General features: G+C 41.7%; 2 protein-coding genes across 3 annotated transcripts in view; one reads left to right on the top strand and one right to left on the bottom strand.

Moving 5' to 3' along the window:
- ZDHHC13 (zinc finger DHHC-type palmitoyltransferase 13) overlaps positions 1-2,777 on the top strand; it is a 34,812-nt gene extending 32,035 nt beyond the window's left edge. For both annotated transcript variants that reach the window (XM_044437199.1, XM_044437200.1), the window contains exon 17: positions 156-2,777. In XM_044437199.1, coding sequence (XP_044293134.1) covers positions 156-294 — 139 coding nt within the window. In that variant the 3' untranslated portion in view covers positions 295-2,777. The remainder of the gene's footprint in view (positions 1-155) is intronic.
- Positions 2,581-24,123, bottom strand: CSRP3 (cysteine and glycine rich protein 3). Its single transcript, XM_044437204.1, has 6 exons — positions 23,991-24,123; positions 13,171-13,314; positions 6,517-6,685; positions 4,343-4,475; positions 3,699-3,792; positions 2,581-3,082 (listed from the first exon to the last, which is right to left on the bottom strand). Exons 2-6 carry the CDS (start codon positions 13,280-13,282, stop codon positions 3,009-3,011), a joined length of 582 nt encoding a protein of 193 aa, XP_044293139.1. The 5' UTR covers positions 13,283-13,314; positions 23,991-24,123; the 3' UTR covers positions 2,581-3,008.
- Between the last annotated feature and the right edge of the window lie 82 nt (positions 24,124-24,205).

The following is a 24,205-nucleotide window of genomic DNA, read 5'->3' as shown; positions in this document are numbered from 1 at the left end:
ATGTTAAGTCACAATTTGAATATTCCCTTCACTGGAGTACCTCTGAACTGCAAGCAGCCTCTGGAACTATAATATATGTTTCAGTTCCTTTCTTATGCTGATAATTGTGGAAAAACATTTCCTTTTTCACTATGTGGTTTTCTTCTCCTTCCTAGCCATGGATGCTTCCAGAACCTAGCAGACTTCTTTCAGTGCAGATGTTTTGGAATGCTCAAGCCCAACAGAATTGACTGGACTAAGCAATACACCCTAATATTTCAGTCAGTAAAGGATCGTAATGTTCATTCTGTGTGAAAAAAAAAATAAAATCCTTGGGATTTACTGGAAGCTTTAAAATATGTATATTTGGTATATTGTATATGCATTACAAATTATTTTATAATTTCCTTTGTTCTATTGGTCTTACTGCTATTTTGAAAACAAAGTTTACATGAATAAACTGCTGCAAGCAGAACAATGTTATCACAACTATAGTTTACCCAAGACATTTACCAGTAGGTTCATTTGGAAGGAAATAGAACTATAAAAAGACATTTTTCAAATTGCTAATGCAATTTGGTAAAGCAATATGGGGATCCTGTGCATTTTTAATACATGTCCATTGATTGAAATTTGCACACATTATGGTTAAGGGAAATAAAAGATGTTTTGAAGTCTAAAATATTTTAGCATAGGAAACCTGGTTTGTAATTTTAGAAATGTGTCCCTCTTTGTAAGTCTGTACAAAAGTTGTTTAGATTTAATATATTCATGGACATGTTTAAATTAGAAGTTTTTTGTATTTAATAGTGATAGATTTTCAAATATTCAAGAGAAATCATGTTTTATAAATCAAGTAACTGTAAGCAAGACTCTAAATATATTAATTGATGATTGAAATATTTATCTGAGTCAGACTAATACATTTATGACAATGAAAATGCTAATGATATTTTCAAGGTGCATTTTGGACCACAAGTACAGAGTTTTATACACTCCTTTTCCTTAAAATTGAAGAGATTAATAACTCACTCAGACGTTCTCTGTGTGCAGCTGTAAAGTGGCGCAAATCATATTTCACATTGGCACTGACACACAGCAAGACTCCAATGTACCCTGAGCTTTATGCCAGAGCAAAGCAGAACAGAGGTGACATTGAAGAAAATCAGAGCAAAATAATAAACAGTAAACAGATATGGCTTCACATTAGATGTCTGATTGTAAAATTTGCTCAGGCTCCATTGTCTACCTCAGCCTTTCCCAGCCAGCTATTTTGGAGTTCAAGTCCCATCAGCTGCAGCTAGCATGGCCAGAGGTCAGGAATGCTACGAGATGTAGTCCACACCATCTCCAGGACATATCTTTCAGTATTACTGACCACTGTCCATAATAGCTGCAGCTGATGGGACTTGAACTCCAAAACAACTGAAGGACAACAGATTTGGGAAAGTTCTTGCTTTGAATGGGAGAAGTTTGGGGTTCAATGCTAGATGCATTCATGGTTTACATGGGGCGAAAGCCACACATTTTTTCAAGGGAGAATTGAGGGATGGCATGGTGTGCTGTTTAAACATGGGAGACCTGGGTTCAAATACCTGTGCAACTGTGAAGCTCGCGGGGTGGTTTTGGAGCCATCAGTATCTCTCAGCCAGAGCTCTCCAGCAGGCTCGTTGTAATGATACAATTTTTAGGAGAAATCCTATTACTATCCTGAGCTGCTTGAAGAAAGGGCAGGACAGAAATAAGGTAAAATAGACTGAGGGCCACGATTCTGTAATGACCTGCCATTAACTGTGGAGAGTTCCACAGGAGCTTTTGGAGCACCTGCTCCCTTGTACCTGGCAAAGAAAGCATAGCACCAGCTGCATCTGCGGGAGCAGAACTGTGGCACAGAGCAGGGAAAGGGCTACGCCAGAGGGCAGGGAGCAGCTGGGCTGCCTGCCTGTGCCTACTCCTATAAGCACTCCAGCCTTCTTCCCACAGCACTTTATTTAGACATCCAAGAATGGATGCCTAGATAAAATGCACCCATGGAGCAAGGCATGGTGGCTGCAGCACCTTGCTCTGGCCACTGGCTCTTCTAAGCCTCTGAGATTGGACTGGATGACATGCTATGATTCTTGTAGTTGGGCTTTATGGAGCAGTAGACTTGGTATAGCATACAATTTTGCTTTCTTCTTTAAACCTCACAGAATCAGTGACACAACATAGAAGCATGAACATCATTGCATCTTCAGAAGGAGATTGGTTTATAGTTGATTTTAACATTGTTTTATTTGTCTTAATCCCACTAAATGCAATGTTCCCTTCAGCCTTCCAAAAATACTTGGAAGACAAGTATTTTTAATCGGAATGCAAATTGTTAAGTGGCTCTGTAGTGCATGTGTGAAGATGGAATATTTTCCTCTGCCCATTTTTCTAAACAGAGAGAACAAGGAGGTATCAGAGATAAAACATCTAAGTGAACATAGAACTGACCCATTAAAACCAATGGATTTGTTGGTCATTACAAACCTAAGTCCCATTGATTTCAGTGGATCTACTCTAAGCATGTCTAAGTCTGGATCCAATCTAATGTTTTAATTATTATAGATTGACAAATTATGGTCAAATATCTTTATTTGCATGACATATCAGCAACATACCTTCAAAATGCCATTTTGTTGGAGTTGTACAGACTACAAAATAGGAATCAAGTTATGGTTTGTTAACATTTGTGTAAAAATAGCATTCTTCCTGCTATGTATTATAAATGCAATTCTTTGTGATATAGTAACCAGAGCTTCTATTCTCTAAACCAGATAACAATTCTGACATTATTTGTGAACTGTTCAGCTCTTTGGATATAAAGTTGTTTTTTGTTGTTTAGAAATGTTTTGTTATACTGCCTGTCAAAATATGCTCTCTTGAACCAAAATATAGTACAATATTTGTGTAAGAAAGTAGCTTATCAGCTTAGTGAGATGAAAACAAAATATCTCATTGTTAGCCATGTGTTACTATTTAGATAGGTCTAAGTGGGAAATATCTTACTCCAGCTTCTCAACTTGAGTGAGGCCACCAAATCCAATTCCTTTAGGACCAAAATTCTTTGCATAGCAAACTGCAAAAGAAAGAAATACTACATTTTAGCCATTGTCATAAGGTTCTCAACACAAAACATTTCCCTGATTCCCATCTGTCTTCTTTTTTACTCTGTTTCCCTCCTGGGCACTGAAGAAGAAGAATCTAAGAAGCTGGTGATATAGGAGCGGATGCATCGCCTGCTAACGTTGGATAAGGGTCAAGATTTGTTCATGTGAAAGGTGGTGTGTTTTGAGGGGGCTGGAAGGCTTGAGATGCCCTTCCACTGTGCTAAACATTGAGGGAAGAACTGAATGCTGCATTAGCATTTAATATCATATGTAGTTTAGCCCCTGAAGGACAATAATATGATCCTGAGAGAATGTGTACTTTGAACCAACTAATATTTCCCTGTAACTGATCTTGCAGTTGGTAGTGGCAGGAACCTAGTGGGATTAAGGTCCAGGTGTGCGCTGTTTTGTTATACAAGGTGAGCAGTAGCAACCATGTCTATCATTCAATGATACCACTAAAACCAAGTTCTTCTACATTTCTCCCAAATTTGTTGCATTTTCCTTGTTCCCCTACAAGTCTTCATGGGCTGCACCATAAGAAACTTTGCCTGAATTAAATGTTAGGCACTCTGCCACACTTGCCTTTACAGTAAATCTCTCCTTCTTTGTCTGTAACATTTGTTGATTCTAGACTTTTTCCACAAATAGCGCATCGGAAGCATGTCTTGTGCCAAGGCTGAAAAAGGAAGCAAAAGGTTGTTAAAGAAAAAGCCATAAGCCATAACCACTTTATTTGTTCCAGGTTTAGGCTTGTTTGAGTTGATCTGTACGTAAGGAGAACAATCACTGGAAACGTTTTTCCCCTTAATGTAATATGTGAAAGGAGGAACAGACCTGCACAGGACTTGCTACAATGGAGATGCTAAACCCAGCATTTCTCAATGTTGACTCATGCAACAAAGTATTAGGCTACTTGGGATGGTTAATATCTACCCTGTTGTTTCAATAGGAAGGTTGAATTTGTGAAATAAATAGGGGCAAGATGAGCTTTTAAAGCACAATCTTAAGCATAAATATTCATATGTACGTCTCACTAGATTCAAAGAGGTGCATTGGCTCAATCAATTCATGGTTTAAGAACACAAAGCAACTAACATTCATATAGTTAACTAACCTTTGTGAGACAAGATGTTGAACTAATAGCTCTCTCCATAGTGGCCTCCAGACATTTTGAACTATGACTCCCATCATTCCCAGCCATGTTACATTATAGATCTGTTTCTTACCTTTCCTCCTCCCATTATCTTCTCTGCAGCATATACTGATTTCCCACAACGAGGACATTTATCTACATCACCAAACTTTTTGGCAAACTTTGAAGGGTTGGTAGGTGTGGAAGGACGAGCTGGCTTTGGTGAACTGGTGGCAAGAAGATGTGGCACACAATAAACTTTTGATTAAGCAAGTATTGGAAACACAACGTGTGTGTCACAACATTCAAAATCAACCTCACTTTTGGTGGATGAATGCAAATGTTTTGTACAGAGACAGATACCCTGCAGTGTTTTGCATATGTTATAACTGTTCAGTAGTCAGTATTGTCCACTTTTGAGTGAATGGCCAAATGATACCAGGATTTCCAGGCAAGAAGTTCTGAGCACTGTAAATCCTCCAGGTTGTATCCAACATCCCTCAACCAACAGAATCCTTGTTGGGCTGAATGCCCCCTGTAGGTGTTCAGGCAGGGGGCACGAGGGGAGGGGAGGGGAGGGCAGCTCTGGTTGGGCAGACAGTAGCCCTGTGTATCTGGAATAAGTGCCTTTAATGCCACCCACACATTATACAGGAATTTGGTGCCATAGAACTCAACCATATCCCCTTTGCACTAAAGGACGGTGAACTGCCACCACCGGGCTCCATGCTGACCATCACTAACACGTATCAGAAGAATTGGCACTTTGCTTGCATAAGCAATTGGTTAAAGAGGAAGAAAATCTACCGATGTGAACCTTTAAGGATCCTCAGTCCCTCTTGAACGTATCTTTGTATTGTGAGCTCTAAACTGGCCTTACCAAACAACACTTGTCTGTTGAGGCTTTGTGGCAGCTATTCTGGAACTGCCTTTGGATGAGCTCATTAGGATTCTAACAGTATTCCCTATATTTTAACTGCTGATATCATTATTGATTTATCCATTTTATATATAGATTACTTTTTTTTCTTTTATAGACCCCGTAGAGCAGTTATGGTTGATTATGCAACTGGCGTCCTCATCCACAGATCTTATAAGGGGTTGTCTTCCATTTGTAACCCTTCCAATCTTTGCCTAATGCTTTGTCTGCCTTGTTAGGTTATCCCATAAAACCCATTAAGGGGGGAAAAGACAGAAAAGCTGCCCAATATCTTTTGAATAGGAGCAGGAGGAGCAACTATCCGGAAGCCCCCACAAGTCACCCATCATCACCTTGGTCCAAAATGCCGATTTGTTCAGTGGAAGGAGCTCACTGATGCACAAAGGAATGTGCACAAATACCCCCCCTAGCTCTGTTGACATGTCCAGGGCAGCCCTTTCCCATGAACGACCTCCAAGTGTTCCTTTAGGATTTCTGTTCCACAAAACATCCATAGAATTGGATCCAGAGTACGCCAAGCATGTATAAATCTGGATCCAACTCAGTATCTGGAGTGATATACACGGAACTCAATAGGCCAGACTTGCAGGTAAGTTTGCTTACAGTGCAGTCCTGTGTATGTCTTACTTTCAGAAATAAGCCCCACTGAGTTCCGTGGGAAATGGACTTATGCAGGAGTGTATAGACAGCACAGCTTTGGGGAGTGGTTATATTCTGATTCTAGAAATGATACACACCTATTTGAAATTAACTGAACTTCATGATACTACCACTAGTATTGTAAAGCTCTGATTCTTATTCTTACTTGCTTGCAGTCGTAATCTTCCCTTCTCTGTCATTATATTAGTTTGAACATAGAGGTCTGCATATGAAGTAGTAACCCTTAACCTTAAGTATTCAGAGAAAAGGCCTAGAGAAATGGAAGGGGGAAAACACCCTCTCAAGAGCAGATTGCATTGTGCCTATTCCAGCTTTAATAACATCTCAGTACAATGCAGTACAGTGATTCCACTATTGTACTGAGAACATCTCCCTTTGATTGTGCCACGCTTAATGAGTTTCAATTGCTGTGAAGATTGAAGTCTATGGTGACATGTAAAGCAAGTGCTCTTTCTGTAGCATAATTACCCACTGGAATAGGAAATAATTTGAAAGTAATGCTCTGCTGGGACTGAGCATCATTAAAACGGGGAGGAGGAGGAGAATATGAGACCTATTGAACAAAAGTCTCGGCTACGACTTCCTCTGCATGTTGTTATGGAAACTGAATGAAGTGACTTCATGCAATGCAGCCTGATAATTATCGAACAACTGAGAATTCCACTCACTGGTGTAAGTCCAGCCCGAGATGCTCTCCGGTGTCTGTGCTGAGGCAGCCGGCGCCTTGTCCATAACCAATCCCTTTGGGACCATATTTTCTCCCGTAACAGGTTTTGCAGTAGATTTCCGATTCATGGGCTGCTACTGTTGTGCTATCCAGAGCTTTTCTGCAAGCCACTGGAATGGAAGAAAATTCATGTTTCATGTGCTTGTTATCTCGACACGTGTCCTTGCATTTAAGGGATGAACAAGAGAGGGTTAATGTGGCCAGAAGGAGAACTGAAAGCTTCTTAACAATCTGTGGCAAAGTATACTAGCTGCATCTTTTATAAGAGAAATTACAGGTAGATAGCCCAGAAAGATCAGGTCTTGGTTGGAGAATTTATTTCTCTCATCCTTTCTTTCTATCTCTCATGCACACACACACCTCTCTGGCCAGAGTGAGGGAGCAAACTAGGTGTGTTCACTAAGGGAAAGAAGAGGAGAAGTGGCAATTTTAAGTGTAACGAATGAGACAGCTAGCTTTGAGCTCTGGAAGGGAAATATTTTGGAATGTCTGTGCCTCTCTCTGAAGAAATGTGGGAACAGTGGATCTGACTGCTTTGTTGGCATGTTAAACAGTGCCTCCATCTACGCTAAATTTGTATATTTGTAAATAAACTCAGAAATACCTACAGTCTCCAGGGTGCTCTCCTACAAAAGGGAACCACACCTGGGGGAGCAGGGCTCCTGGGATGCCCTAATATTTGATATTCTGATTTGATGGGGTCTCAAGAACCACTCTAGTCCCATTGTGAGCACCTTGAGTTGGAACCTGTTCTCAGCGACAGTCAGTTTCTGGCAAACCTGCCTGCCCCTGCAATGGGACTCTTACTATGGGGTCATGCTATAGGGATGTAAGGATTACTGAGAGTACCTGTATGAAATGCTACATTTCATTTTATCTGGGGGGGAATCTGATCTGATCGGATCTAAGCTGCACTTGTGTTTTAAAAATGTTTACTTACAGTGTATGTCAAGACTGGAACTTTGAGAAAGAATTATTTCCCATTTCTACGATTACCTCTGTGTAATTAACAGAGCCAACAGTGCTTCCAGATAGGCCAGCTCAAGAAATGGAGCAGCAACCACACCCACAACCTACATCCACAACTGCCTGTACTTGAAGCCAGAACCCCTGCAAACCCTTCTTCTTTCATGGCAGTAAACAAGGACTTGACACAAGTCATTTCTCGGCACAAATCATTAAGGAGGAAAAGAAACAGCTACCCAGTATATTTTGACTGGTAACATCAGGTCTAAAAAAATCTGGCCCATCTGGACCCTAGTCCAGCCTGCCAGGGTTTCACAGACAGTCTCAGAACCCTCCTCCAGCTGCATTCCCCTTTCTGAGACCACTGCTCATTGGTAGTTTCCCATCTTTTGAATTCCTGGCTCCCACATTCTGCAAGAGTGAAATGTCTTTATAGATCTGAGATTTATTTATTTGTATCCCACCAACTTTTCCTCCACGGATCCTAATACAGCTTACATTATCCTCATCCTCGTCTCCAGTTTATCTTCACAATCTTGTAAGGTATGTTAGGCTGAAAGTTATCGACTGGCCCAAAGTCACTCAGTGGGCTCCGTGGCCATGTGGGGACTAGAACCTGGATCTCCCAAGTCCCAGTCCAGAATCTCACTACCACGGCACACTGGCTTGTTTACTGACAGTAAGACTTCAAAACTAAAATATACTGGTATTTTTGGACTACCATCTGTCTGCCTTTGGCCCACCTGCCCCTGGAATGTAGCCCTGAAAGCGTCTCACATTGAATTTGACCCCCATCCCAGGCTAAAAGAGCTTCACATTCCTGTCCTAAGTAAATCCAGCACCAGAATGTAAAAGGTGCTTATTCTTACTTGGCTGCAGTTGTGGAAAAGACCTTTAAAAACATGTTGGGAGATGCCCAATATAAAAGTAACAATGCATTGCAATTCTTTCATTTGTCATCAGTGGGTTTTGGATAATCGTCAAATTGGAGGAAGCACAGTTGATTCCTGAAACACAAGGAAGGGAAATACCCCTAAGGCACAAGTGTGTGTTTTTTTAGACAGAAAAATGACCTCCTGGTCTATTCCAGCTGGCAGGGGATTGTGCCCTTAATTCTATTTTCCAAAATTAAGACCATTAAAGCAAGAAGCTCCTGTAGATTTGTGAAGCGGATCCTTCTCCATCCTCATCTGTGAGGAAATGTTAATTATGTTTACCGTGGGTGTTAAGAGATGAGAGAAACTCCAACAGCACTGCTTCTATTTTTGCCCCCCTTGGGACAGAGGATCGGCTGCAACAGATGGAGCAAAAGCCCTTGAAGTGCTATTGTTGAAATCATTCTGGAGATCTGTCAACCTGCTGGCAGTCATCGCAAACGAGTCTGGGATTTACAAATTATTATAATGCCTCGTGTCCAGCACATTTAAGCAAAAGCCAACAGACAAGTGCAATAGGCAAAGACAAGCCTCACATGTGGGTTATCAAGTCATGGTGCAAAAAATAATAGGTGACTAGTAGGGAGGCAGAGATTTCTTTTCTCCTCGAATCATACTATAATAAGCAATATTACTGATTTTGTTATGTGTATCTCTGTCACTAATAGTATCCAGTGCGCCTAGAACCATAAAGGCAAATAGTGCAATCAAAAAACTGCAAGTTACCAATTTCTAAAAGCAAACTCAAAGAACATTGAACACAACCAACAGCAGCAAAGCTAAAAGAAGATGCAAATTCATTATACATCCCATGCACGTCTCCACAAAATCAAGTTCCACTAAGTTCAGTGGGACCTGCCCCCGGAAAGGACTGAAGCCTAAGTTTGACAGCAATAGAATTGTTGAACTGAACATCGGTTTCCAGCCTCAATCTGGCAGCAGTAAAACTGTCCAGTTTCTGGAGAAACAGACTTGAAGAAGGAGTGAGACAGACCAGGATCAATTCCAGAGTTGCCTCAGTCCCACTGACAAGACTCACTTGCACCCACTTGTTGACTCTCCCAAGATGGCTTCTCCCACATTGATCTTAATACAAGGTCAACCATCCCATGCTGTTCAGGTACCACCAGCATGGAGTATGGTGAGACAGGAGGAGAAAGAGTTATTGTTAAATGGGATGAGATGAACTATGGGACTGGTCCATTGTCCACCTTCAATACTTTCCAAATGACTGTTCTCCAAGTATTCAGAACATTTGATGAAATGGATTTAATGGGAACATCAACATTTAAACGCTTTTCTTAGGACCCCAAGGGTATGGAAGTGGCTTCCACAGGAGGTGGTTAAGGTCCCATAGGTGAGGGTGTTAAAGGATAGGCTAGACATGCAAATGGTAGGCAAGTTGTGAGTGAAACTGGCTGGAGCCAGGGGTCAGACTAGATGGCCCAGGAGATCCCTGACTCGCTCTGTTTCTATGTTTCTTTTTATTTGAATGTATTAGCACTAAATTTAATAAAGTGTATGATTTTTTTCAGCCTTCAGGAATCTCTTCTAAAGACACAGCATTAATACCACAGTGGCTTAATATTATTTTAACACTAGATTATTGGATTACAATTATTTTAATATAAGTTAGAAGAAACTGCATGCAGTTTAATTCTGCCTGGGGGCACGTTTTGCTTCTTTTTTTAAGCTTTCACCTTCAGAGGTAGCTTACTGCATGGCCACTGTTTTCTCAGCTGACAACTCTGGGACTAGGATGAGCCTCCACTGCAGCCAGGCTCCCCAGTGGCCAACAGAGGCAAAAGGAACATGGAAATAGATTAAATTGCAGTAGTCCACTTAGCACATGGGTAACCCATCACCCTTCACTCTCAGTCTGCCCCTCAAAGTAGGCTGGCAAGACAAATAATTACTGATCAGAGTCTTAGAGGCAGGAAGCTTTTTCTAATGTTTATCCATAAATCAGCTCTCCTGTACTTTAAAACCATCATTCCTTCTAGTGCCCACAATCGATGTCAGTTTAAATTACAGGCAAACAGATGCTGAGCTGAACATTAGAGAAACCTTCCTTCCTATCACAGAAAATCTGTAAGAAAAGAAGCTGGTCTCTCTTACCTGTCAATCTTTTTCTGCTTTTGTACTTTGTTGAGCCATTCTTTTATCAAACCCTGTACAATTTTCCTTAATTTCATTTGATGCTCACATCTGATTTGCAACATCTGGGTTCTACACGGCTCCTAGCACAGTCCTTATGTTATGAGATTTTATTTTATTTGATGGTCCCTTAAATTGTTCTATCTCATTTTCTGTAATTTGTGTCAATGTCAATTATTCAGACTCCTTATTGAAACAACAAGCAGTGAAAATCTACATTTTGTTATGCCCAGGTTCTGCTCGAATTAAGCATTGTGATGCACAGTGAATGACAGGTTAGCACTGTCAGTTACTATCTCAGATAGCAGGACTAGTAAGAAGACAGACAGGAATCTGCTGGAAGGACCTTGGTGATTTGCAGTAGATCTCTTACTCCCAACATTTTTATAATAGTTTTCTTCCTGAATTAGATCACTGAAATCAAGGAAGTTTGGTGGGGGTCAGGGTGGGGCAAGTGTCTTGCAAGCTTCAGCTCCATAGTTTTGTGCCTGTCTTCCCCTGTCGCTATTTTGCACTTGGGTCTCTTTGATGGACCTCAAGTTTCTAGTGAAAAAACCATTCTCCTCTGCCATATTTTATTCATTTCTTTTCATTTCTATACTGCTGATAGCTGAAGTTCTCTGGGCTTCACAGTTTACAACAAAGTATAAAACAATGCAATAAATAACAATGATAACAACTAAAATTAATTTATAATAGCATAAAAAGCATTAAAAGACGATAAAAAGACACAGCCAAGAATAAAAGAAAGGGACCTGCCTAAACATGTCAGGCTCCTGAATAACCAGTGAGGTCTTAAAAAGCCTCTGCAAAGAGGGTTGCCTTAACCTAGTGCCAAAAAGATGGCAAATTTGGTAGTAACTGAATGCTAATGCAATCTCAGAATGGCAGTCAAAATGACATCATTCGATCAATGTACAAGCAGGAGGTATTAGCAGGCTTGGAGGATCACCAAGGATTTCTGAAGAATAAAAAGTTGTTATGGAGAAACCACTATATGAAAACCTGAAGAACACCCAGTAAGGCTTGTACACTACCTCTGGCTCCAATGAAATTTGGGACTTTTCCACCGCTACAAACAACACCCAAAATTAGCAAAAATGCTTGTTTCTGGTTTGGGGCAGATCAGTAGAACTTGTGCAAGCTATGCTTACTTGTTCCAACCCAGAGTTACTCCTAGAAGTGCCAAAGTCCCATTGGGTGAGCAGCGGTTGAACACAGAGGCACCTGGATACCGCCAAAGGACTGAGCATGCTCAGTGCTCACAGACTGTGAAAGGAATGCTGAGGGCAGGGATGGGGAATCTGGCTGGTGGGTGGGGGGAATGGAGTAGCCCTGAAGACGCGCAGGGCTGGCTGGCTGGCTGGCAAGCTGAATAGCAACATTCCACAAGGCAGCATCTGCTGCAGCTCCTTCTTCCATTTTGTAACATGTGATCATAGCAGATAAGTGATTAGAAAGGTAACATACAATATCAAACCAAGCTATAAAATGAAATGTAGAGTTTGTTCACTAGTGTTTCAACTTGCGGTGGAATACTTTTCATTGAGCAATGGAACGTAAACACCAAGCTATAAAGTTAACATTTGGGATCCTAACAGTAGATCTATATTGTTGTATATTGCATCCGGAACTCTGACTGAAGGGCTGATTCAGACATTACCCATGATAGCATAAAATAAAGTGACAAATGCAAGTACCATTCACATTGGTTTCTGTTTCATAAGATTATTTTCCATAGTCTGGGAGACCCTTCTACACTGCATGTAGCAGGTATATAACATATAATGCAGGGTAATAAGAAGGAGAGTATACAGCTACACTATAGTCCTATAGGCAGTAGAGATCTGTCATTGTTAAATATACTAAATAAATTAAATATACACATCAGATCCTGAGATGCATGTGTGGGCAATCACATGCATTCTCTGATTTCCCTGTGTGTATGTCCGGTTTCCACATGTGCAAACTGGTTTTCAATGTTTGTGCCTTTGCTGGTGGATAAACTCTCAGAATATTTATTAGTTCACCATCCCTAGATCTCCCACCCTTATAAATACTCATGTGCCTCAAATATCTAGCATTCCTTATCTGGCTTTGGAACAATGCCATTCAAAAACACATCTCAAAGTGCTTGCAAATGCTAGTGTTTTCTTGACATTGGACAGCTAGAATTTGAATGAACTGTGGAACAGACTATCTTCATCAGAAGTGTTTAAGGAGAGATTAGATGGGATGCTGTAGGTGGGATTTCTTGCATTAGCAGGGGTTGGACAATCTCCTTGGAGGTTCCTTGCAATTCTATAATCCCATAAAAACAATTTTCCTACAGCATTATGACAATGTGACATGCCAATCCTACTTAGAATCCTAGGATTTCTCTGCAGATCATACTCCATTTTGGACCTGGCTTCTGAATGCATTTATTGCTGTTTAATGCACCATTACTTTTAGCAGAAATAAGGAATGCTATGTGCTGTAGCTTATGTGACACAAGAAACATAGCAAGCGAAGCAAAATAGTATAAACACACTTACTGCAATGGAAACATGTCTTATGGAAACTCCTGCCATTGCATTGGATTTCCTCAGCATGATAGACGGTCTTGTCACAGGCACCGCATTTGGCTCCACCTCCCCAGTTTGGCATCCTTGGAGTTTTCTGCTGGCTTGAAACACTGCCTTGAAATCCAAAACAAATAAGTCAGAATCAGCAGAAATTAGTTGCTTGCTCTACACACATCTTTATTACTGTGATGCTTTGCTGGCTATTTAATAACAAATGCAATGAATTAAAGATGCAACCTAGATGTGCAGAGTACACCTGGTTCAGCTCGCTGCCTGCCTGCAACAGAGCGTTTGGAATAGTGTGGTCTGAAGCAAGCCCTGATATGAAAGCGAAGGATCACCAGGACAACATTCTTTCTCGTTTGTAGGATGATCAGTAATTCTGTCAGGTCTTCTTTAAGATTTGCATGGCACTACTTTAAGATTTCGATGGGGTGGTGGAAATTCCACCGGTTGCTTTTCTTACCAATCCAACGCTGTGGTTGGGAAAAAAAGGTGACTAAAAATTGATTCCCAGATTTCTTGCTCTGATTACAGGTATCAGATGGAGGGTAGAGGGAAAGAGTTTTGGAAATTTTCTCAGGGATGGTTTAAGTTGGAGCAAGTGTTGCAGAGATTGTGCTCACCATTTTGCAGTAGTTGTTGCTTCTTTTCTTTTTCTTGTGTATCTGTGTGCGTGCTGGAAGCTGTTATTTCCCCCAACCCTGCCCACATCCGGTTATAAAAAATCATAGCCACTTGTCCTGTTTTCCAAACCCAGCCATTGTGATTAATCATTGCGATTTAAGCTTGGTCATCAAGCATGCTAAGACACAACTGCCTGTTCTATGGTTTTTTCCTACCATGGTCGCTTGTTCTGTTGTCCAAACTTGGACAACTTTTGGAAAGGTATGGCATAATAAAGATGCTTCTTCCCTATCCATCAAAAGGGATTGTGCACCAATTTAATCTTGTCTCCTTACTTGTAGAAAGGAAAGAGACAGAAGAGGTGGGAAACCGTGGGAGAGTTACTAATGATCCCTCATAGAATTCTGTGACTGAGGCAGGGGCAGGCAACTACAGAGTAATAGCCTTTTCTGGAAGCATCCATAATATCATTCCAGGATGGTGGAAGGGAGATGTGTTGGCCCCTGGAGGAAAGTGGTCATGGAGGAGGAATTAGTAGTGGCAACAGACGGTCAGCAGGATAAAAAGGCTGAGAAGAAACTTCTGCAACTGACAGGAAATAGTCCTCCTGAGACTTTCAGCACAGGCCAGCATAAGATATTTTGCTTCCTGAGGCAGAAAATCAAATCCAACAGCCCCCACCCCCCCACACACAGTCACACTCATGGCCTGCCAAGTTACTGTGGCACTTGTGGTGGAAAATTTCAGAAGCACCTCTCCCCCGGTCCAGCAGTAAAAACCCAACAATATATTTCGTAATATCCCAGTTCAGCTGCTTGCAGTAGCCATCTCATTCGGCCTCATGACAGAGCCAGCCCATTTTGTAGTGCTGGTCCCTCAGAGATTTTACTTACACACATGCACACACACAAGCTGAGACTGGACATTCTGCATAGGAAACTTTCAGCTCAGTCTTTCTTTAGAGAACACAGATGCACACAGAGAAGAAAATGTCATGGTCTCTTAACTAGCAAATATTAATGGTACAGGATTTCCCTCAGGCTCTGAACTTAGCTGTCTCACGATAAGGGACTGAAAGAGCAAATCTGTCAGCCTGAAAGCTTGTCTCCCTGTGTATGGGGAACAGAGGATACTTTGAATCTGCGAACCATATTGGCTGCCTTTCCAAGGCTTGAAATGGACCTCAGAGAGATGCTAAAGGGGGCAGCGAAGGGAGCGGACTGGGAGCATCCTGACAGCAGCCTCCTTTCCTCTCCCTGCAAAGCTGCCCAAACTGGCCAACCAGCCAAAGTGCAGAGTAGAAGGAAGGAGGAGACACAGATCACTTTCACTCCCCCTCCTCTCTGCTTCAGTGCTCATAAGCCTCCAGGTTCAGGGGTTAAATGCACCAAAGGTGCAATGAGTGGCACCCTAAAAAGGATTGTACTGCCTATTTTGGATGAGGAGGCTTTGCTGTTGGTACAGTGGGCACTTCCAGATGTGGCTTTCATCCTACAATTGTCTTGCCTTGCTCATGGAATACTCTTTCATAGGACAGCAAATTTTGCCCCTTCATTTGGTAATTCTTTCGTGTTTATTCATTGCCCCCCCCTTTTTTTCTTTCCACTGGAAAAAAAAATAAGCAAAACACAACCCTACGTAGGAAAAAAAGGTGGAATCACTAGATAGTATGGTAGCACTAGGGGCCCTGTGTCTGGAAGCACCCTGGCCGTGCTTGCCTGACTGGAATATGGGTACATACAGCAGTAGTTCTAGGGTGCTTCCAGATGAATGACCCCTATCACTACCAGTCAAAGATCACAATGCAGTTGTTATTCCATCTTTCCCACCATAATGACTTGGAGTGCTTTCTAGCAGCTGCAGCTGTGGCCCTGTCAAGACAGGGATAGCTTGATTTCAGTAATCTATGTGCTGGTAGTTTCAAAATTAGATTACTGAAATGCACTTTCCATGGAGCTGCCCTTGGAGACTGCTTAGAAGTTGCAACTTGTACAAAATGTGGCAGCCATATTGGTAACAGGGACCAGAAGGTCCGAATACATAGCATCAGTTCTGACCAGCTTGCATTGACTGCCTCTATGCTTCTGAGCCCAATGCAAGGTGCTAGTTTTAACCTATAAACCCATAGGTTTAGCCTATAAAGGTGTTAACCTACAAAGATTTAGGGAGAAAACCATAAAATATGCACATATTGATTTATATATGTTTCTGCAAAAAACAAATACTAGAATGTATTTAAATTTAACAGGAGGCAAAGCCAGCCAATGAATCTCCCCATACAAATAATCTTAAATAAAATAAAGTCTTCCATTGATTTTCAGCCTGCTACAAACCTTCCAAAACCACTGGAACATTTGTTCTAAAGCTAAATTGACATGCAAAAAGAATTGCAGCCTGTGAGGATTGAATAGTTAACCTTTCCTTGCAGCTCCCCTGAAAATCCCCCACACCCGGGCATGGCAACTGTGCTAGCCAAAAACATCTTCCATTGGCACCTAACACGACTCTGGGGAATTGACCAATGGCCCCAAGAAACAGGTTTGGACAGGGGTTCAGAAGCCAAGCCTAGCAGGGTTGACTACACAAAAAAAACCTTATCTGGACGCATCTCTCATTGCAAAAGCTGTGGTAAACTGCTAGTGCAAACATCCCATTTTCATTATATGGAATAACTCCCCCCACTTTTTAGAACAATTAAATTAACAGGCAGGCAGGCAGGCAGGCAGAGAGATGCCAGTGGGCAACATTGGCTACATTCTCTGCTGCTTCATATTTTAAGCTTAGCTCCTTTCTTTCTTTAGCTCAGTCTTCTCTCCTGCATCCCCAGAGCAGACGCTATTTTATCACAGCTTGCTATGCTGTGTTGCTCAGCGACCGAAGTTAAAAAGAAATTCCTCCCTGCAGGCAGCGTGTTTCTGAGATGATATGGCTGGTTATGAAGACAGACTGCAAAATTCCTTCAGATACACAAAACCTAGGATTGATTCACACATCCATGGAAAGCAACTGATAGCACATTGCAAGGTCTTCTCCTTTCATGATGGATTTGCAAAGAAACACACAGCACTGCCTCCTGTCCAAAGCATTGTCTGCTTCATTCAAGGGCTTGTTCACACAACAAAGCACTGCTGTAAGGACTGATTTATGAATGTGTCTCCTGAATTTATCCAAGCTGCTTAGATTTTTTTAAAAAGAGACCATCAAGCAATATATGACTCTAATAAATAAATGGATATATTTTAATTATTGATGCTTATGTTTATTTCCTACCTTTCCTCCAAGGAGCCACAGGGTCTCCATTTTATCCTCACAACAACCCTGTGAGGTAGGTTGGGCTGAGTGTCCATGACTGGCCCATAGTCACCCAGTGAGCTTCATGGCCAAGTGGGACTACTACCCCCATCTCCTGAGTCCTAGTTCAAGATTCTATCCAGTATTCCAAACTGGCTCACGTGTATGCAGAATAAGCTTTGGATCTCCAGAGGTTTGGGACTTCCAGCTATTAGCCATTCTACTAGGGAATTCTGTTTTGGAATTCCAAAACATCTGGAGATCTACCTTCTGCCCATCCCTGTTTTTAAACAGCAGTGCATCGTGTGCGCGGAAACTTTATAACAGGAGGGACTAGAAGGGATGCTGAGTGGGGATAAGGAAGGCTGGTGTTGAAAATAAAGCTGGGTATGGACCTGTTTTTAAATCTTGGTCAATGTTATACCTCAGAGACTGTTCTGAGGAACCATGTCAACTGGCTGTGTTTCTGAGCCAATTCTTATTTTATTTATCACATTACATTTCTGTACCACCCATCAGTCAAAGCTCTCTGGATGCTTTACAAGACAAAGCTTAAAATAATAAAATATAGCAACACAGTAAAATACAAATATATTATAAAACCTTAAGTTCAAAGGAGAATAAAACCAAACAAGTAACCAAGACACCAGCAGCAGTGCAAAAAGCACACAATTTTACAACTGAAGAGGTAATAAAAAAAAACTTGGAAAGGTCTTCTCCTAGCACTGAAAAGTCCACAGAGAAAAGTCTCTCAAGGGACATTATTCCACAACTGGGGTTCATTTGGTGGGTCACCTGGAAAAGGGCTCTTAAGAGTCCAGGAAGGAATATACAGAAAGAGGGAGTGTTTTAGGTAACTTGACCCAAGCTGTTTAGGGCTTTTTAAATTACTATCAGCACCTTTAATTTGGAAATAGATTGGCAGCCAGTGCAGATCATAAAGCATGACAGCAATAAGAACACTTTGGTCAATTCTCATTAATAATCTTGTAGCCCTGCTTTGGAGCCCATGTGAACAGGTGGAGCCATGTCTAGCTTTGAAAAGGTGTACTCCCAAACTTGTGTTTGCCAAGATGCAGAGAATGGTGAATTGGTGGTGGAGAATGGTGTGAAGAAGGCAGACTCTTGGGTGGGAAGCAAATATTCCAACCTTCTCACTGCGTCTCCTCTGAACATGCCCTCTGAATTTTGGGATTATGTTCTTTGACAGTACCAATAGCATCTTAAGTTAGGTGGTGGCTTGAGAGGGGAGAGGGAGTCTTCCTCCTGTTGGGAGACTGGTGCTGAGAGCTTTAAAAAACCACAGAAGGGAAATTAAGAACACAGGTGATTTGCAGGTGGTGACAACCAGGGTGAGAATACAGGCCTTCACAGGCTTGAGGAGAGCTGGCCCGTATTTCAGATGTGCTGCAGAATCAAAGCAGGACCTGCTGTGCTCATAAAGCTTTCTCAGATTACTGTGAGTCATATTTTCTAGGACGGTCAAAAGCTAGCTTGACATGAGCACATCATGTTATCATTTCCCGGGTTGTTCTTAAGTCCTTTTTCTGCCCTTCGTTATCCTTCTTGGCAGACCAGTTACTTTCTTATTATAGGTGTGTGTCCATGTTTTTGTATTTGGTTTAGCTCAACAATGACAGATGAAACCACCACCAAAACCTTCTTGAGTGAAAAGTTGACAGATGAGGGAAGGACTGCATGAATCCCTCCATTTTAAACAAAAATGCTATCTGGCAGGGAAAAAGAATATAGAGGCATACTTTGGACTTCAGGATAATACAAAAAAGAGCTGCTTTGGTTATTTCCCAGTTTAAACCATAAGAGGATAGACTTACCACACTGGTCATGCATTGGTTTCCGCAGGACTAGTTTCGCTAGTTTTTAAAGTTAAAGTATACCAAGTCAGAGAATCGGCCCTTCTAGTCCAGCACTGTTTTCTTGCAAGCAAACATTAGGACATTCGGTAGAAATCACTACATGCTGCCTCTCCATTCGGCCCTGCCCCCCACTTCTTTCTTTTTCCTTTGTCAAAAGTTAAGTCCTTGGGGACAGGGACCTGTCATCTTGTGCTCCGTAAAGCTGCAGCTGCACTCATGGTGCTGCATAAATAAGAAGAAACATATTTTGCTTGAGATCTTGGAGAGTGTTTCTGATTAAACTTTTACCTGCAGCTGAAGTGCTGAGGGAGGACACTTGAGGGCTGCAGTGTGCACACAACTGTGGCCCCTTCCTAATTGCCATGAGATGCATTTTGTATCTACATCAGTAGAGCCTGTTGCAAGAGCAGACATTTCTGAAATATCGGGATACGTTACATTGGTTCTGCTGTGCAAGCCCAGGGGCCCCAAACTTTTTGAGTCATTGGCTACATTTGGAACATTTGGAAGTGTCAAGGGCTCTCTCACAAAATGGTTGCTATGGTAGGTGTGGCTGCTTAAACATGGCAAACTAATAAAAATAAAACTAACTTACCAAAAAAGCGAAGTACAAGGCTTCTGCAGTTTGAGCTCCAAAGCACACAACTATTCTGTTAAATACTCCATATTTTACTACTCCGACATTCATAAAAGAGAGGTGGAATCTAAATCTCAAATGCCAAATCATATATTTGTCACTGCAGTCACATGAAAACACCTTAAAAAATGAAAGCTACTTGTGAGGGATGATCAAAGTTAGTCAACACACTTTACTACTCCAGCTTCTCAGAAACCTCTCCCTGTTAAAGCTCTGGAAGAATGCCTTACTTCTGACACTATCTTTAGAAACATTGCCACACTTTTCCAATGCTTCTCATTCCCACTAAATGAAAGGTCAGAGGCCCATGTCAAGGCAAAAAAAATGGCTGCAGCCCACAATTTCTGTGAAGGGATACAAGTGTGACAAGAAATACACAGATCCTGGGCATGTTTCCTTCCCACCAGCCCGTTCTTACACTACTGTTTTTTCCCTTCTCCACCCTTTCTCAAAATGAATATTATGGTCCAACCACTGGCTGTGAACAATCTGATCTGTCTCTTATTGGATGATGTTGGGAAAATTTCCTACTGCTTTATGAGGCTGGAATTTCAACAGAGTGTTAATAGTTTATCCATATTTTACCTCCTGGTTTTCTCACAGATAAATTAACTCATCTAGAACCAATATGAGATCCATTTCCAGAACTCTCAGAAAGAGGCAATGAGAGTTGTGTAATATGGACGCAACCAACAACAGGATTCATCCCAGATGTGAGTGAATACAAAGTACTATTTTCCACACAGTATCAGGTGTGGAGACTCCCAGGCAATGCCTTGTCTGCACCGCACTGACAAGTAGGGAGGAAACTTTCACCACTCTGTTTCCATAGAATTTTGAGCATAAACAGAAGTCAGATAAAAATGTATCATTTGGCAGGTTAATACAGACCACCGACTGAGCAGTTACATGTACACAGCGGCAAGTACATAGTAACTGATATTTTTGAGACCGCTTGGGGTGGAGAGAAAGGGAGAGACTGATCTGGCTGCCATGATCATGCAGGGGAAATAAACCAGGGCTGCTCATTTCAGTTCCCATGTCTGCTGGTGATGTGCCAGGTGGTTTGGCATAATTATGCCCAGCACCACAGCTTGTCATGCTGTGCAGCCCAGGTCAGAGTGGTTTGTTGTCATGAATAACGAGCCACCCAGAACCTAACAACCAGCCAGGCAACTGGCATGCACAGGGAGGGTAAATTTGCCCCTCCATGATTGTGTGAACCTGTTCTCCACATCTTGAGTATTTCTTGATTCATTAATGTTTCTGAATGTCCAGAGTAAGGCTTCTGCTCCTCCGGAGATGCAGTACAGAGATAGCTGTTATTTGTTGTACTTCTCCTGTTCAATCTTTTCATCAACGACATGGAAGAGAGGGTGACCAGTCTGCTGATCAGATTCACAGATGATACTAAAATGGGGGCAGTGGCCACAACTGAGGAAGAGGTACTCTGGATCCAGAAGGATCTGGACAGACTACGGAAGTGGGCAGGGGACAACAGGAATGCGTTCCACGTGGATAAGTGCAAGGTCTTGCACTTGGGGCATAGGAATGGGTGTCATAACTACAGGTTGGGGGACAAGTGTCTGGAAAGCAGCACTTGTGAAAGGGACCTCGGGTACTGGTTGGCTGCAGGTTAAACATGAGTCAGCAGTGTGATGCGGTGGTCAAGAGGGCGAACACCACCCTTGGTTGCATAGCCAGAAGTGTGGCTTCTAGATCAAGAGAGGTATTACTACCACTCTATACGACTCTGGTGCGCCCGCAACTGGAGTATTGTATTCAGTTCTGGGCTGTACATTACAAGAAGGATATAGCCAGGTTGGAGTCAGTGCAGCGTAGGGCCACAAGGTTGGTGGCCGGTTTGCAGGGGATGCTGTATGAGGTGAGACTGAGGGAACTGGGTCTCTTCAGCCTGGAGAAGAGGAGACTCAGAGGGGCTATGTTGGCGACATACAGGTATGTGAGGGGATGTCACATGGAGATGGGTAGAGACCTGTTCTCCCCTGAAGAGGAAGGCGGGATGCGCTCCAATGGAGCAAAGCTCAGGGAGCCAAGGTTCAATTTGGATGCCAGGAAGTACTTCCTGACAGTTCGGACCCCAGGGTATGGAATGGGATTCCACGGGAGGTGGTTGAAGCCCCATTGGTGCGGGTGTTCAAGGATAGGCTAGACATGTACATGGTAGGCATGTCATGAGCAGAGCCGGCTGGAGCCGGGGGTCAGACTAGATGGACCAGGAGGCCATTTCTGACTCGCTCAGTTTCTATGTTTCTGCCTTTCACACAGGTGGTAAAAAGGTAAACAGCCTCTGTAAGGTTTTAAAAATGAGCCAAAAAATCCAGACATTAAATCCAGCTTGCAATAAAGCTATGATCTTTTTTAACCATTACAGTCCTGGTAACTTTTTAATTACTCAAATTGGTGTAAGCATGAGATTGGGGTATTCTAATAGCTTCCTTGAAAGCTATCCATGAGTATTTAGAAAGTACAGTAATGGCATAATCCAACAATTAATCAGTTACTGATGGAATATAATTCCAAGGAAGTGGTTCAGGCTTTCAACATGTTCCTCTGTGCCACAATTGAAAGGTATGGCAGGTCTACAGATGGAGCATAGTGCTCCACTGCTCAGACTGGATATATTAGCTGGGTTTAGACAACATAACTCACATTCAAGGGTTGAGGGTGAGTTGTCGTTGAACCATGTGCTGTTGTTGAACCATGTTCACAACCCAATAATAAACCATAGTTTCTCTTCATAGGTTGTTAGAGGTTAACCAACCATAGCTGGGTTCAGACAACATATAGCCAATGCTTCAGCAACAATCCCCAGTTCAGTAACAACCTACACTCTACTCTTGAATGTGGGTTATCATGCTTTTGGAACCCACTCACCAAAACTCTGTACCATTCAAAGAAAACACTGGAAACACAATAAGGTGACATCAGTTGACTTAAACTGTCTATCGATCTAGCCTACAATTCCAGTCCTTCAGCAAATATTGACATCAGCTCTCCAAGAACTGAAGGAGACATCTAACCAACCATCCATTCCCTGAAGAACTCACAATTTTGAACCTGTCACTTTCTACATCCAAAGAACATTTTTAACCACTGAACCACAATTCTTCCAATTTCTACCTATGGCTAATGTAATACAGATTTACTCAAGTTAAAAGAATTTTAGACTGCAGTTCTAAACACACTTATTAAGACACACATTCAACAAATGCTTCGGAACACAAGTCAGACCTTTTGTCTGTCAAGCCCAGTGTGACTGGCAGTGACCATCCAGGATTTCCGGCAGGATCCTTTTCAAGCCCTGCATGGAAAAGCCAGGAGGGGACTGACTGTGGAAACTTCTCTGTGCAAAGTAGCTGCTCTACCTGTGAGTTACAATAGCAATTACTTCCAAGTAAGCAAGCTTTATACTGTGCTGTAAGTCCTGCTCCACGAAGGACTGAAAGAACATAGGCATCCAGATTTGACCAAGGTAGCTGAAATGGCAGACATGCAGGCATTTGCTGAATACAGGTGATGACACAAACACCTGTGATTCTGATCCTGAAGCATATATGGATTTAGTGCACAATCATATGCATAATATTTAGACAGAAAAAGAATTCCAGCATTCCCCCAAATAACATTCTATTTCCACACATATCCATTATGATCAATAAAAATGCACATATATTTTCATTCAAAAAATTTGGCTAGAGAACATATGGAAATGCTGTTTTTGATGAACTGGTTTTTCTTATGAGTTATGTTACATGTATGGTTCTGTTCACAGCCAACCTAAGAAAACAATTAAATAGTTCATGAACCAATAAACAGGTCTGCATTCTATGTTTGACTGACGGTTTGATTCCTCATTTAAAATTAATACCATCTGAAAGCATCATCTGTATCAAGAACAGCAAATAGCATATTTACCATCAAAGATCATCACTGATAGTATATAAGTTACTTTTCCAAGCATAATTGTTTTTGCTTTGCTGTTTTAAAATATTGCTTAGAACTTTTGGAAATCAATATTGTTTCCAGCAATAGTTATACACAAAGTCATGCTAAAATTGCTGAACAACTGCCTTGAACAAGTTTTAAGGCAGATAGAAAAAAATACACAGAAAAAACATCTGTTTGGAAGTACCCAGTTAACAAAATATTGTTAGTAATCAGTCTGTCAGCAGCCTTCTCACACACAGCATACTTTCAGGTAGTTAAAATACGGACTGTACTTTACAATCTGTACCATCTTGAGTGGTAAATACAGTGAATTATAGAAACACATCTTTTTTCTGAAAAGAAACCCACAGTATGCCAACTTTTGACATTCTATTATCAATACCTACCAAAATAACGTGGTTTGTATGTTCTTGCTTCCTGTATCTTTTTGAAGAGTCCAGGCCAGTACCCAGGAGTCTTTAAATACTGCCAAGTAGTTTCCAGGATCGGATAGAAAAGGGCAAGGGGGAAAGAGTGTGGTGTGTGTGTGTGTGTGGGGCATAGAAGGAGCACATGAGCCATGTTACTGCTATCAGGTGGCTTAAAATAGTTCATGACAAAG

This window comes from Varanus komodoensis, unplaced genomic scaffold (assembly GCF_004798865.1).
Source record: "Varanus komodoensis strain SLA01 unplaced genomic scaffold, ASM479886v1 scaffold3, whole genome shotgun sequence".
Lineage (NCBI taxonomy): Eukaryota > Metazoa > Chordata > Lepidosauria > Squamata > Varanidae > Varanus > Varanus komodoensis.
Note: the sequence above shows the minus strand (reverse complement) of the source record. Positions and strands in the feature narration are given on the sequence as shown.